General features: G+C 32.9%; 4 protein-coding genes across 5 annotated transcripts in view; 3 read left to right on the top strand and 1 right to left on the bottom strand.

Moving 5' to 3' along the window:
* The window catches only part of LOC125841478 (uncharacterized), a 181,000-nt gene that overhangs the window by 60,485 nt on the left and 105,749 nt on the right, over positions 1-14,766 (top strand). The gene's annotated exons all lie outside the window — the stretch shown is intronic.
* LOC125841472 (probable sodium/metabolite cotransporter BASS5, chloroplastic) lies at positions 249-6,220 on the top strand. 2 transcript variants are annotated; one of them, XM_049520616.1, is made up of 9 exons: positions 249-447; positions 2,077-2,124; positions 2,233-2,306; positions 3,151-3,281; positions 4,359-4,552; positions 4,624-4,876; positions 4,957-5,210; positions 5,304-5,386; positions 6,129-6,220. In XM_049520616.1, the coding sequence occupies exons 1-9, from the start codon at positions 309-311 to the stop codon at positions 6,201-6,203; spliced, it is 1,251 nt and encodes a 416-aa protein (XP_049376573.1). In that variant the 5' UTR covers positions 249-308; the 3' UTR covers positions 6,204-6,220. The 2 variants fall into 2 exon arrangements, with proteins under 2 accessions (XP_049376573.1, XP_049376572.1); XM_049520615.1 differs by having other exon boundaries at positions 250-447; positions 2,221-2,306.
* Positions 6,923-11,659, top strand: LOC125841486 (uncharacterized). Its single transcript, XM_049520635.1, has 4 exons — positions 6,923-7,284; positions 8,534-8,612; positions 10,294-10,362; positions 11,157-11,659. The coding sequence occupies exons 1-4, from the start codon at positions 6,959-6,961 to the stop codon at positions 11,262-11,264; spliced, it is 582 nt and encodes a 193-aa protein (XP_049376592.1). The 5' UTR covers positions 6,923-6,958; the 3' UTR covers positions 11,265-11,659.
* Positions 12,976-14,117, bottom strand: LOC125841491 (protein LITTLE ZIPPER 2-like). The gene is made up of 2 exons (XM_049520639.1): positions 13,902-14,117; positions 12,976-13,303 (listed from the first exon to the last, which is right to left on the bottom strand). Exons 1-2 carry the CDS (start codon positions 14,003-14,005, stop codon positions 13,072-13,074), a joined length of 336 nt encoding a protein of 111 aa, XP_049376596.1. The 5' UTR covers positions 14,006-14,117; the 3' UTR covers positions 12,976-13,071.

Genomic DNA, 14,766 nt, shown 5'->3' with positions numbered 1-14,766 from the left:
ATTTCAATTTATGTGACATTTTTTATTTTTTAAGAATCAAATAATTTTAATTTAATCGAAAATTTACATATAAAATCTTTAAAAAAAAAAAAATTATATATTTATAAACTACATAAAAAAATAAAAAAATTATAAGTCACAATAATTAACAATTTAAAATACTTCAACCTCAAAATATTTTGTCATTTTCCCTAAAAATTGAACCACTTTGAATCCTATTATATAAACCCCAGAAAAAACAATAAACACAAGTCTCCTTAATATAGTTTCTCTCAAAATCAAAAACTGGAAAAAAATTTAAATAAAAAATGAGTATTAAATTTCTTCTTTTTCAGCAGAATCATCAAGGCTTCAAGATTCTTGATTCTCCTTCACTTCACAAATCTCTACCTTGTTTTCATCAACACCCAATTGTTTCTTTTCCCAAGAAATGCTTCCACTCCTCAGGTTTGTTTGTTTTTATACTTATAAGTAATAAAAAAAGGAGAGATTTTTATGATTTTTTTTTCAATATTCATGTGTATTTATGCTTTACCCTTTTGATAGTTTTGTCCAGTTTGGGGTTCTTTATGTGGTGGTATCATTGATGAAAGAAAAAAGTGATTTTGTGAAATTTTTTTATAATATCAAGTGTATCTGTACAGCCCCTTTTAATGAATTAGTCCAACTTGTACTTGAGTTCTTGAAAGGGAATCCCTTAATTATACAATCCATATTGCTTAGTAGCTTTTATTCTTTTTGGGGAAATTGACATAAATAGTTGCTGGCCCAAAAACAAAAATTGCCATAATATTTGTATAGAGCATGTGTATTGTCTAGCTGATGTAGATGAGCAACCAAATGTGTAACTTCCCTCTTTCTCTTCCTCAATTGTATACTATTTTGCTTAAAGTTTGAATCTTTTTGCTTCTCAACAGTAAAACTATACTTGGGTAAATGGGTTCTTGAAGGGGGTATGATTGATGAAAGAAAAAAGAGATTTTGTGATATTTTTTTCAGTATGAAGTGTATTTATAATGCCCCTTATGATGAATTAGTCCAATTTGTACTTTTGTGCTTCAAGGAGTTTCCCCCATCTATACAATAGCTAGTAGGTGTGTTTTATTTTACTCAATTGTTATCTATGTTCCTCAAAGTTTGAATCTTTTTGCTTCTCAACAGTCAAACTGTATTTAGGTTCTTGAAGGGGTATGATTGGTGAAGGAAAAAGAGATTTGTGATTTAATTTTTTCATATAAAGTGTCGGTCGTAGTATTAGCATATTCATTTAGTCTTTGGTTTCGAGTTTCTGATTATCATATGTGGTTTACTGGGTTTAGGTGATTGCACCTTGTTGTTAATGTTACAGTTTCTTGCATATATGCTCCGCACTACTTTGCTATTAGCTCTCATGGTTTTCTTTTTGATTACTGCTTTGATTTGCTTGAGCCGAGGGTCTTTCAGAAGCAGCCTCTCTACCTCGGAGAGGTAGTGGTAAGGTTTGCATACACCCTACTATTCCAATCCCACTGGGTTTGTTGTTGTTGTTTTTCATATCAAGTGTATTTTTTCTGCCCTTTTTAATAAATTAGTTCAATTGTAATCTATTTTGCTCAAATTTTGAATCTTTTTGCTTCTCAAAGTACAGTTGATAATGTGCTCTTTACTTATAAGTATAAAAAGTAAAAATGGAGAGATTCTTATAATTTTTATTCAATAGCAAGTTTATTTCTACTGCCCCTTTTGATGAATTAGTCCAACTTGTACTTGTGTTTCTTGATTCTTGAAGGGGTACAATTGGTGGGGGTTTCGTCAACTATACAATCCACATTGCCAATTAGGTGTTTTTCTTAAAATTCAATTTGTTCTATTTTGCTCAAAGTTGAGATCTTTTTGCTTCTCAAGTTAAGTTGATAACGTTCTTTTTTTAGGTCATGAATGTGATCTTTTTATATAGGTGGTAATTCAAGACGGTTGTTTAGTAGATGTATCTCAGAAAAGTTCTCAGATTTTGTGATTGTTTTATTTTTCAGTATCAAGTGTGTTTCTACTGTCCCTTTTAATGAATTAGTCCAATTTGTATTTGGGTTCTTGAAGGGGTACGATTGGTGGGGTTTCCATCAGCTATACAATCCACATTGCCAAGTAAGTGTTTTCTAAACTCAGTTGTAATACTTTGCTCAAAGTTTTAGCTAATAATGTCTTTTTTCTTGCTCATGAATGTGATCTTTTTTTGTATAGATGGTAATTCAGGACTGTTGGTTACTAGATGTATCTCAGAAAGTTTCTCAGATCCGCTTGGGCCTAATGACTTTGAATCACTTGAGGTTTTCCATTTTAACTTCTTGAGCCATCTACTCAAAGTTCAATTGTATGTTCTTGTGAATTTGACTTGTATTTGTCTGTGGAATTGAGCAATGAGAGACTTGTTAATTTACTGGCAACAACCATTTTTCTTTGAGAGGTAGGGCTATGAATACCATCATTGCATAAAAAAACGAGTTTGATATGGAAAATTCTCTAGCATCCAAGGGTGTGGTCTAGCGGACAATAAAATGGGAAGAAAATCATGAGAAACCACGATTTAAACTAACAGAGATAAAAATACCCTACGTGATTTTCTTTCCATTTATCTAAGCCTTAGCCAATAGAGTTATCCGATACTTGTGTTGGTGAGAGGTAGAAGATACTGAGTGGAATAGTCGAGGTGTGTGCAAGCTTGCCCAGACATCACCCTTATAAAACATAGAAAAATTCTCTATTTATATGGATAAAGTTCCAGATATGAGAAGTAGTTAATATAGGAAGCAATTTTTTTGGTTCCTTTAGCCATTTCAAGCTGATGTACTGACTGTTATTACTAGTTGAAGACATTTCTATGTGAAGGTAATGGTTTCTATGATTTGAGTACCATTTCTAATGTTTCTAATGCTTCTTTCCCTTGAAATTGTAAATCAAAGAGGTTGATTTGCTCATATTTTTATTCTTAAACCTCTCGATATTTTTGAGAAGGAAAAGAAACATAATAGGGGAAAGGGGGTTATGTTGTTTTCTTGTATGTTTCGAAGCCGACGATTGATTTGTGGGATTTGACTATCTTTAATATGTAATATTTGCATTTAAGTTGTCTTCCTTTTTCTAATTTTAACAATAGACATTTTGATATTACAGAATTTGAAACAAAAAGAGAACGCCTTTTTGACAATTTTGAAGGGAGCAAACTCTTTCCTACCCCATGTGGTTCTTGCTAGCACAATTTTGGCTCTTATCTATCCACCTTCTTTTACTTGGTTTACCAACAGGTTTGTCTATCATTCAATTGATGCTTATTTTTCTCATCTATTTTGTTCTCTTCCTCTAGTATCTCATGATATCTTACTTTTCACTTTTCCAAAAAGTTTTGCAATAGGTCTAATAACCTATCGGAAGTTCACACTTGTTTCTGAATTTTGATCTTATTAATTACTGTTGTCTGCTAGACAAAGAATTCAATTGACATGTAATTACTTTCCCCGTTTGACGTTTAAGAAACATTGGTTACTGCATGAAGCAAGTACATTTATATTTTGTTTAAAAGCAAGCAAGAGCATTTTTAATTTTAATTTGTAGCTTAAGTTCTACTTTTGGAGGTGTTATATACTGTCTATGCAAATTAGTTAAATAGAAGAAAATATTTCCTTTGCATTCGTGAACTAGGTGGCATCTTTATGTTGTTGAACTACATAAATAAACAGTTGTAAGATACTTTTGAGTCTTGTAATACACATTATTAAAGTTGATAATTCGGAGAATTTCAAAATGTATGCATTTGATCGCTTTCTGAAAGAAGAGTTTTTTCAAACTTTTGTTTGTTTGGATTACTTATCATGTATACTAGAATCAACAACTCATTCCAAGGAGAAACTCATAAATTTTGCCGGCACAAATCATTAATTGCATTCTAGAGGACTTGTAAGTTATATCTCTCTGCTAGACTTGGTCAAAGTTTCGTGGCTTGATCATATCATTTGACTTTATCCTTATAAATATGTACTGAGGCTTCTATAACTAAACCAATTGGCATTAGTTGTAGCAGGAGGTGTCATAGAGACCCGTGCCAGAGGTCAGAGTAATTCCTTTATTGAAAGTTTTCCGTGAACATATCTATTTTTTACCAATTCATCCCCTCTAGAAAAAGATGGAGGTATAGAATTGGATCTTGGCAGAAGTCTGCCATTCAATATTTGCACCGATTTGGTCTCACGTTGTCTATCTTGGAAGTTAGAGAAAAAGGTATTATGAGACAAATAGTTGCAGAGTGCACACCAAAAAGTCCGAACTGCTTAATTTTTAACCTCATCGTATGTTCTCATATTTACCGTGATGTTTGCCGTTTCTAGGTACTATGCCCCTGCATTAGGATTTTTAATGTTTGCTGTTGGAGTCAATTCGAGTGAAAAGGACTTTCTTGAAGCTTTTAAGAAACCCGCTGCCATTTTTGCTGGTTATATCGGTCAATTTGCTCTGAAGCCACTACTCGGGTATCTTTTTGGCACAATTGCAATGGCCGTATTTGGTCTTCCAACTTCCTTAGGTAAAATCTCTGACCCCTTTTCCAGGAAAGAAAATAGTATGCGGACTAAAGTTCTGTTAGCTGTGTATCAGCTGCTGGGATTATGTTGACCTCTTGTGTTAGCGGAGCACAGCTGTCAAATTATGCTACTTTTCTAACCGATCCACAAATGGCCCCTCTTAGTATAGTGATGACAGCGTTATCTACAGCTACTGCTGTTTTTATCACCCCGACGTTAACTTTATTGCTTATTGGGAAAAAGTTGCCTGTGGATGTTAAGGGAATGATTTCCAACATTCTCCAGATTGTTGTTGCACCTGTTGCTGGTGGACTCTTTCTGAATAGGTATTATTGATGTTATGTGTACGTGTATCCTTCAACAATCCGAAATTCATTCTTTATGACTTTTGGTTTTGCTTCAACAGATTCTTCCCGCAGATTTGCAATGCTATTCGGCCGCTGTTGCCTCCCCTATCAGTTTTTGTGACTGCTCTCTGTGTAGGAGCTCCACTCGCTATTAACATAGATTCCCTCGTATCCCCTTCTGGAATGTCTGTTTTGTTCCTTGTGATTGCATTTCATTTGTCAGCGTTCATCTTGGGCTATTTTCTTTCCGGCTTAGCCTTCCACAAAGCACCAGACGTCAAAGCTCTACAAAGAACACTGTCATATGAAACAGGTTTGGGGACTACATAATATTATCACCATGCACGAGATGCATATATATTATTGAAACTTGATTGACGTTGTCATTTTCAAATTGCGTTTGCAGGCATGCAGAGCAGTCTTTTGGCCCTTGCTCTTGCCAATAAGTTTTTCCAAGATCCCCTTGTTAGTGTCCCTCCAGCTATATCAGTAAGTCATCTATCAATTGTACGAACTTCCTTTCCTATTGAAAAATTTGAAAAAGAGTAGCTGATTTGGTAAATAGTTCAAAGCTTTAGTTACTCAAAATTGCCAAAAATGATTAGCTTTATACGCGTCCATCTGAATTATGGTATGCCAGTATCTATATCAGAGGTGAATCTAAGATGTAGACTTGAGGACAAATGCCATTACACCCATTTGTCTCTTGAAACACTAGGTTAGTTTCTCTTAAGTTACATCAAATCTAATCGATTTTCACACACACATTAGGTCGAAGCTGGAAGTGCTGAGTTCAAATGATTTCCTGGTTTATGCAATTGTGAGATTGAGATCATATTTATGGAAGAGGTTGCTCCTTTTTAGAAAGAAGATCATGTAAAACTTCTTTACATTAATAATGTATATAAGTTAAATTCTTAGATTTAATAGAAAAGGACCAAAATCGCCCTTGTACTTTTTCTGCAAAGGGGGACACTTTTGCCCTCCGTTAATAGTTTGGTTGTTTTTTGCCCCTGTCGTAACCAAAAGGTGGCAACTTTGTCCTTTCAGGTTCGGAATCTTAAAAAAAAACATACGGATAAAGGAAAAAGCGTTTATTCGTATAGTTTAGGGGAAATTTTGACCCTTTTCCGTTCTCTCATCTTATTCATTTTTCTTTCTATTTTCTTTGAAATCTTTTCAGTTTTAACTTTTAATCACATTTTAACATTTGCTTGGTACATTTTCGCAGGTTGTGATCATGTCATTAATGGGCTTCACACTAGTGATGCTGTGGACTAAGAAAAAAGAAACTGTTATGGAGTGATATAACTATTAAAATTAATCTTGAACTAATCATTCATCGAGTTTCAAAGTCCTCTGAAATTTCTCGATTATCAAAAAAAAAAAAAGATCCACACAAATCTGTCTTGACAGTGCTTGTGTGGTACAACTAAAGATGACTTCTCCAAATGTTTGTGTGGAATGTTTTTTTTTTTCCTCTCTTCATTCCATGTGTAATTTTTCAGAAGAAAAGAAAAATGTGTCTCATGTAGGTAGGTAGTTGAGCGTTGTTTAATCTTTTTTATTAGTCTTGTCATTTTAACTCTCATACAATATATAATTTTTTTTAATTTTAGTAATAGTTGTTTTATTTAGTTGAGTTATTGTATTATTTTGTTATTATTATTGTTCTCTTCTTCAATATTATAAGCATGACTCTTCCATTGTTGTATTTGTTTTGTTTTACATAGTGATATTTAATATGTTTTATTTGAACTGAGAATTTATCGAAAACAGCTCTCGTAATATCATGCCTATTATAACCTCTCCATCTTTTATTTGAAAATTATTTTGCACTTATTCCCAATTCTTTTAATTATAGGCATTAACTATATAAGTCATTATCCTTCTTACCGTTCGAGTATTGAAATGAAATTTACTGACACATTCAAGTGACCATCAATATATATTCAGCATATTTTAAAATCAATGTGTATTATTTAAAAATCCATTCATATTTTCTCTTATCTACTAAAACAAAAACAAGAAAGTGAAAAACTTTACTCAATTCAACCAACAATGGCTGTTCCAATTTCATTATCCCTCTCAAAACTTCATTTTCTTCCAACTCCAAAACAAACCCAATTCTCTTCTACACATAAAGATCCAAACTTTATCTCCTCTACAAGAAAAAAGACCCATTTTCCAGCACCCATTATCGGTAATTTGAAAAATGCTGCAACAATTTTGGGTTTTTCTGGACTTGCTTTTACAACTCTAATGGTGGGCACAGCTTCTGGTTCTGAGCTAGGTTTAATGGATTCTTCTTCTTTTCAATTCAATGAACCTTCTAATGCTCTGTCATTGCACACTTGGGCTAGTCATGTTTCCACTGTTGTTGAATGGTAATCTCTCTATTCCTATTTTGTCTCACATATTTGACTTGATGTGATAGTAAGATGTTCAATTGTGTTTTTTAAGATGTTAATTTGGATTATACTCACTCTGTTTCATATTACTTGACCCTTGTTAACATGACATATCCTTAAGAAAGTTTTAATTACTGAAACTCTAAATTTGACTACTATTACTTTATGTTGTTCTTTAATACTACTAAGGATAGTATGGGGAAAAAAACTTTCTTGACTTGCTAAAATGGAAAAGTGAAATGAGATGGAGGGAGTATATTATTTGAGGTGGATCAAGATTTGAACTTTGAATCGAGGGTCCATTGGGAACCGTCTCTGTATCTTCACAAGGTAGGGGTAAGGCTGCATACACGCCATCCTCTTTAGACCCCACTTGTGAAATTACATTGTGTATGTTGTTGATCAAGATTTGAACTTTATAAGTTTGAGTTTGAGTTTGGGTTCTACCACAACCCATTTGATTTATTGGATTCAAAATCTATTACTTCTAGTTATTTAGTGAGTTTTCTTAAGAGTTAATTGGTCAAAAACACACCTAGAGTATCCCAATTTTTCGAGTTTCATATAGGAAATATCATCATCGTTCAGGTAGGAAGAGTGAGCAATTGATAGTTGAGGTTTGTTTTGATGAATAGTTGGTGATAGTTTAGGTAGGAAATTCGCACACATGATAGTTTAGGTTTGAAACTCGAAAAACCAGAGTACTTTAGGTGTGTTTTAATTTTGACCTTTCACTCTTTCCTTAATACATATACAAGGTTTGAGCAAACTCTATTGTGGTTCAAACCTGTAACATATGCTATGCATCCACGGTCCGCCCCGGTATATTTATAGAGAAAATGTTCAAATTTATCCATCTGTTATGCAAAATTTACCTCTACATTATAAGGTAGATGTAAGGCTACAGACACACTTACCCTCCCCAGACTCCACTTCTCGGAAAAATGTCCAAATTTATCTTGGTTTAAAGTAATAGTTAAAAGATTAGTTCAGCAGATACTAAAACATTACATCAAAGCTCAAATTTGAATTATCAAAAACTATGGAAGTTTTTTAGAAATGGAATGGTATCAAACATTTTGAGACGTCCTAAAATGGAAAGGGTGTTATGTAAATTTGGGCAGAGGGGGTATTGTAATGTGCAATGCACTTTGTCGCAGGGTGTTATTTGTTCATATGTTTTTTGTACTGAATGAAATGACTGATTTTTAACTTTGTTCGAAAGGGTAACTGCTATGGCTCTGGTTTGGCAATATGGAGAAAAGTCGGGTTATGAATCTTGGAAGGGACTCTCCTGGGGTATGGTAAGTAGTGTTGCTTATTCGTGATCATTTCATTTGTTGTGCAGATGCTTTCGCCTTTGGGAAGTCATAATTGCTCAAAATTTCGTGCTCTAGGTTCGCAATATTGAATCTGGTTTCTGTCAATGAGTTAACATGGCTGTAAATACTTTTTGAAAATGGCTTCTCTCAATATGTTGAAAATTTCAGTTTGGTTGATGAATGTTATATTGGCCCTTCTCGATCTCTATTGACCTGTTGTTAAGTGAGATAGAAGCTTAAGTCTTTCCCTAAAAGTGGCAGTTGAACTCAAAAACTCTAGAAAGAACAATTTTCGAAATATTTTTGTTGCTCAAAGGAAAAAACTTCCCATGGTATGTACTAAAGAGAACTTGAAAAAGGTAAGTTGGCTGTATACATATGTGAAATCTGTAAAGCGAGTCTAGTCTCAGGTTCAAATCTCATCAAAGACAAAACACCCTAGTGATTTCTTTCCAATCTGCCTAAACCTTGGTGGACAGAGTTATGAGGTACCTATGTTGGTAGGAGGTAAAAGGTACCTGATGGAATTAGTCAAGGTGAGCAAGTTGGCCCGAACACTGCCATCATGAGAAAAAAAAACTCTGTAGGGTGAACTACATGCAAGCTTTGTGACATTGTACATTCTTTCTTTGCGATATATTAGAGTCGTAGAACTCTGATCAGTGCCTATATCTGGTCCAATAGAAATGACTGTTATGCTTAAATAGCATTCTTCTGGAAGTAGAAAAGTAGATAACAGTCTTTCCTGTTAATTAAAAGTTCGTGTTCTTATACGTTTAATCAGACAATAGTCTAAATGTCTATTTCTTTTCATCCTCGTTTGTGGATTGGGATTGGATTAACTCAATTAGTTGATCAACATTTTACTACCATACAGTAATAAACACAAACTATAAGAGGCTGAAATGAATATTATCACTGTCAGCCTCTTATTGCAGTGAATTTTTCTTTCTTTGATAATTCCGATTATCTCCCACCAATCCATTTCCCCGATTCAACCAATCCCAAAGTCTTGATTGTTTCATGGCTGACTTTTTTAGGAAGAAGTACAGGTGTTTATGAAGTCTTCTTTTTTTTTTCTCTATATTATTATGTTTTTCAATACTATCCTCAGCCAAAAGCAACAATAACAATTACGCCTCAATTCGAAACAGGTATTTTCAACCAAGATACACAATTTAAACTTGTGGATTTTAACCTACCTTTATGACATGCTGTCCAACAGTGAAATGTTTCATAGAGAGCGGTGGCGGAAAACATGTACATGTGATATAATTTGTTGAGGTTACACTCCAATCACAGTGCTATATATATTGTTGGCGGCTATCTGTGAAGTTTAGAACTTCTTGCTCTTCAGGTTTCCTTTTTCACTTTCTTACCTTTCTCATGACATGGCCAACGTAGTTCAGATGTCGAAATTTTGTTGATTATGATTATTGAGTTTTTTATTCTAATATTATGTAGTCAGTGACAAGACAGAAAAAATTAGAGCTTTTCAAGTTGTGAAATGTTGTCTTTTCTCAACAAAGTGATTTTTATTTTATTTGATTGGTTATGCTGAGTTATCGCGTCATGTTTCTCTTTGCTCATTTAGCACTTATCTCCATTTCTTTCCCAATATTCGTATCTTCTAAGTGACTTCATTTACTACTTTCCGATTTAGGTGCCCCTGCTTGGAGGAGCACTCTGTGCCTGCACTTGGCATTTCTTTTATAACTCGGAGTCTCTTGAGGTAAGTAGATGTAATTCTTTATCTAGAATGAAAATTATGAACTTCTATTGGTAAAATATGATTGCGATGGCATTACGCCGAGTATATAATATGACAATTTGACTATCCCCTTTGTGTTCTGATCTTGTGAACAATCTTTACATAAAATGTTCAGCTTTCTGTAATTAACATTAAAAAGGGGGAAATAACGAAGCAAAAATAGCGATCATAGTTAATCCATTAATTCATTGACCTCGTGATCGTTTTACTGGTTTTGGCAGTTATTTTCTTCAAGCGGACAGGTAATTTTGGGGGAAGATGTATTAACCATGTGCAGTGGCCTCTCTCATTTAGATTTTATAGTTACTTCTCTGACTAACAATCAAGCGTCACTCCTGACCAAGTTGGGATCGGCTATATGAAACCGTATTGACCATGGTTACTCCTCAGACGATTAAAACAATTACAATGTGTTATCCTAAATGAGTTTCTAATCAGGTTACCCTGATGGTGAGAATTCCCGGGAGGGAGATGATTGTCGATTTGTCTTAAACCATTCCCCTATAGGCTGCCATCCATTAGCATTTAGGCAGCGGTTGATCTACTATGTTGGTTACGAGTTCAAGCAAACTCAGTAGGTTTTTTCCAGATCCTATATATGTATAGTGAACCCATTTATTGTTTAGTATTGACGTGATGTCACTGTAGGAGCTCGTAAACTTCAAATCCTGAATCCACCTCTAATTTAGGTAAAGTAGGATATTCTTTTCATCGTGGAGATATGACTAACGTTCCGTTCCATGCATGAATTTCAGGTAGTAGTGGCTCTACAAGCAGCCTTGACAGTAATCGGTAATGCCACAATGTGCTTTGCAGCATTCCGGATATACAGATCATCACAGAACCAGTCAAAAAAACTGTGATCATCGTCGTTGAGTCCAGTGTACTTTCTTCAGTCACCTCACCCGACTAATTTCTTCGTCTAACTCGTACATAACGTAATGATCCCTATATTGTTTGCGCTGAAAAACAACAATAGGAAGAGGAACATACAGCGCGTAGTGAGACACAATGTGTAGCATGCAATGAAATCGTTGCTCCATGCGAAGAAATAAAGAGTTTTTAGCAAGAAGATGCCACCAGTGTGAACTGAGCTCTAGCTAGCTCGCGAAGAAATCAGAAGCGGATCTAGGATTTTGAATTTATATTGTTTAACTTTTAAGGTTCTTAGACTAAATTCATTGTACTTCTTTGAATTCATGTACTCGAGATTTGAAATTTATAAATATCGATGTTTGAACCATATTCTCGATTATTTCACCAGATATTTGCTATATCCATTGAATTATTCTCAAAATAGTACTTGAATCTGATAAATAAATTAATTTTTATCATTTTTTCCACAACCATAACATCTCGTGTTAGCAGGGTCAAGAAGGTTCCGCATTAACAGAAAATGTTGTAAATGAAATTTTTTAATAAACCTAATATTATTGTACCATGCTTTAAATAAAATAAGGAGACAAATTGGAGGCAACAACACTGACAATTTTTAACCTCACGTGTTAAGAAGCTTCACCGAATACTTTTTTTTTTGAGGAAAATACAAAAGGTTAATTTATTATATTTGGAAAATTATGTTTTGCTTTTTTCTAAAAGTACATTTAGAGGGTCCCAAATGTCTCCTCTTTCATTTTACTTTGGCATAATACATAAATTTGCCCTTTAACTTGGCTTCAAATCACATTTATGCCCTTCAACTTTGGGTGTGTACAAGTAGACACTTAAACTTGTATAAAGTTGAACAAATAGACACACATGTCCTACATGGCATCCTACATGTCATTTTTTTATCCTACGTGGTGTCCTACATGTATTGTGTCATGTAGGACTCATGTGTTTGCTTGTTCAACTTTATACAAGTTTAAGTGTCTACTTGTGCATATCCAAAGTTGGAGGACATAAACATAAAATAAGGCCAAGTTAAAGGGCACATTTATGTATTATGCCTTTTACTTTTGCCGACTTCTTTTTTTTTTTTCATGCATGGATATCTGTTTTGGACTTTGATTAAGTGAAATTCATTTTGTATAATGTTTATTGAAGGGAAAAGTATTTTTTTAGGACTTTTTTCACTTTAAGATTCAAATTCAAAATATATGATTAATACTTGTCATGAGTTCTTACTTCTAATTATAAGTAATTTTAGGTGACTAAATATAATTAAATTTTATTGACAACATTGTTGGTATATGAAAATGCTATTGTCGGTATATAAAAATATTACGACAAGTTCAAGATCATAAGTTTCAAAAAGTGGTCGACAAAGATCAAAAGGCCATTCATTTAGTTTTGAAGGATACGACATGAACGCGACAATATTTTAAATGAGTTCAAACGATATATAGACTAGCAATATAATTTGAATTCAACATGTAAAAAAAAAACATATTCCATAGATTTATGCATATACAATCTAGATATATTTTATTGTACAATCGATGATGCAGAACAAAGACACTTTTCGAGAAAATAAGGGTCGTAGACATGATATTTAGATCATGAAGTAGGGTTTCTTCATTGATAAGATGGCTTAGGAAGACAAAACTAGAATTTAAAGCTTACGCGTTCGAATTTTAAAATTAATAATTTATGCATATTCCATAGATTTTATTAAAACAATACTGATTTTGATCATCAAAGTGCTTCGAGTTTGACTGAACTCGTAACTTAAACTCTAGCTCCGTCCCTGATTACATTAAGAGTGGCGGAAACCCGATCCAAGTGAGAAACTTTCTTCTCAAATTCAGAATATAAAGCAAGATTTTCTTGATGGAGAAGATTTGCCTTTTTCCTCAAGTTCTCATTTTCTTCTAATATACTCATATTTTCCATGTACAACTTCAAGTTTTTCAATTCCATATTTTTACCTGCTGCTGCCTTTTCCTCACTTCTCTTCCTCCTGAAAAAAAAAATCATATTATATATTACTAAATTGAGTTAGTATGAATCAAAATATTTGTTTGTGAAATAATATGACTTTTCACAAGTAATCATCTCTAAAGGTATTGTATAAATACTAAGAAGTATGAATAATGAATTTGCCATGGCAAAATCTTTCTTCTTTAATGTTGTTTCCTATTTTCCTATTATTAGGATTCATGAATACTTAATTTCAGTATAAATATTTTTACACTGTCAATGTATATAAATTAAATTCATACATATATATTGTATAGAACAAGAAGAAAGTCACACTTCATAAGAATAGTTTGAATTTTGAAAGCAAACTTCTTTATTTTGACTATACATTTGAACATACTACAATCTCTAAGATTTTTGAAAAATAATTTACGTATTTAGAAATTACTTAAACAGCGATATAAGTCACAAGAATTAACCATTCAAAATATTTTTAAAACATACAAATATTAATCACAATCAAATATTTTCTTATTTGACTCTCGAAATAAGAACTAACAATAAAACATACTTCTATGGGAGAAAAATATTTTAATTGTTTTAAACTATGTATGAAATTAAAGTAATATAAGTATTACCATGCAAGCCTATGAACTTGAACTTTGGATTTTTTTGGTTTTTGTTTCTTTCCAGAGAAGTAATGAATACGTGAAGCACTCCATTCTGTAGAATTGACACACATTTTCTTGATTCTTTAAGTAGTTTTCTTCTACTTTTTTCCTAATTTTTTTTAATATATGCTTGAGGAAGAAGAAGAAAAAGAAGATTTGAATAAAGATTTGATAGAAATGTGAAGTGAGTGAGATCCTATAAATAGGTGGTTATTGTGTTTTTTATGTATAGTTGTATACACATTATATTCCATGTGGCATATTGAAAAGATTAGATTGACGCAAAATTTTAATATGATATCAGAGCAGATAGTTTATTTCTGAGTTAGATAGAATTTAACGAATAGTATTAAAAGAAGCTATTTGTACAAGTACCTCGTTATTTCACACAATATAATATCAGAACAGTTAAAATATATTTGATGGTGGATAGAATTTAAAAAGTGGCATTAGAAGAGGCTATTTGTGCAAATGTTTCGCTATTTTACGTGTTTGATCATGAAAAAAATAATCAAAATTCATATCACGATATATGTGACAAATATAATAAATAAATACACAAAAGCATATCAAATTTCTAACCATTTTTTTTGTTTGTCCACCAATCCGACTAATTCGATTCGTACGGATGTCCAATGTAGGGGGAGGCAAAGGGAGAGGTAAAATACTTCTTAACATAAACTCTCTCTCAACTAATTATTCTATGTATCAGATTTTTTAATAATTATTTTAAACCGTTTAAACTTTTAAATAAAACAATCATGAAATTCAAACATATTTCAAACTAGTTTTGTGGTTGTGTAAGAGAGGGACAAAGACAAGAAGAAAGAGA

This window comes from Solanum stenotomum, chromosome 10 (genome assembly GCF_019186545.1).
Source record: "Solanum stenotomum isolate F172 chromosome 10, ASM1918654v1, whole genome shotgun sequence".
NCBI classification, from domain to species: Eukaryota; Viridiplantae; Streptophyta; class Magnoliopsida; order Solanales; family Solanaceae; genus Solanum; species Solanum stenotomum.
This window is presented reverse-complemented; position numbering and strand designations above follow the sequence as displayed.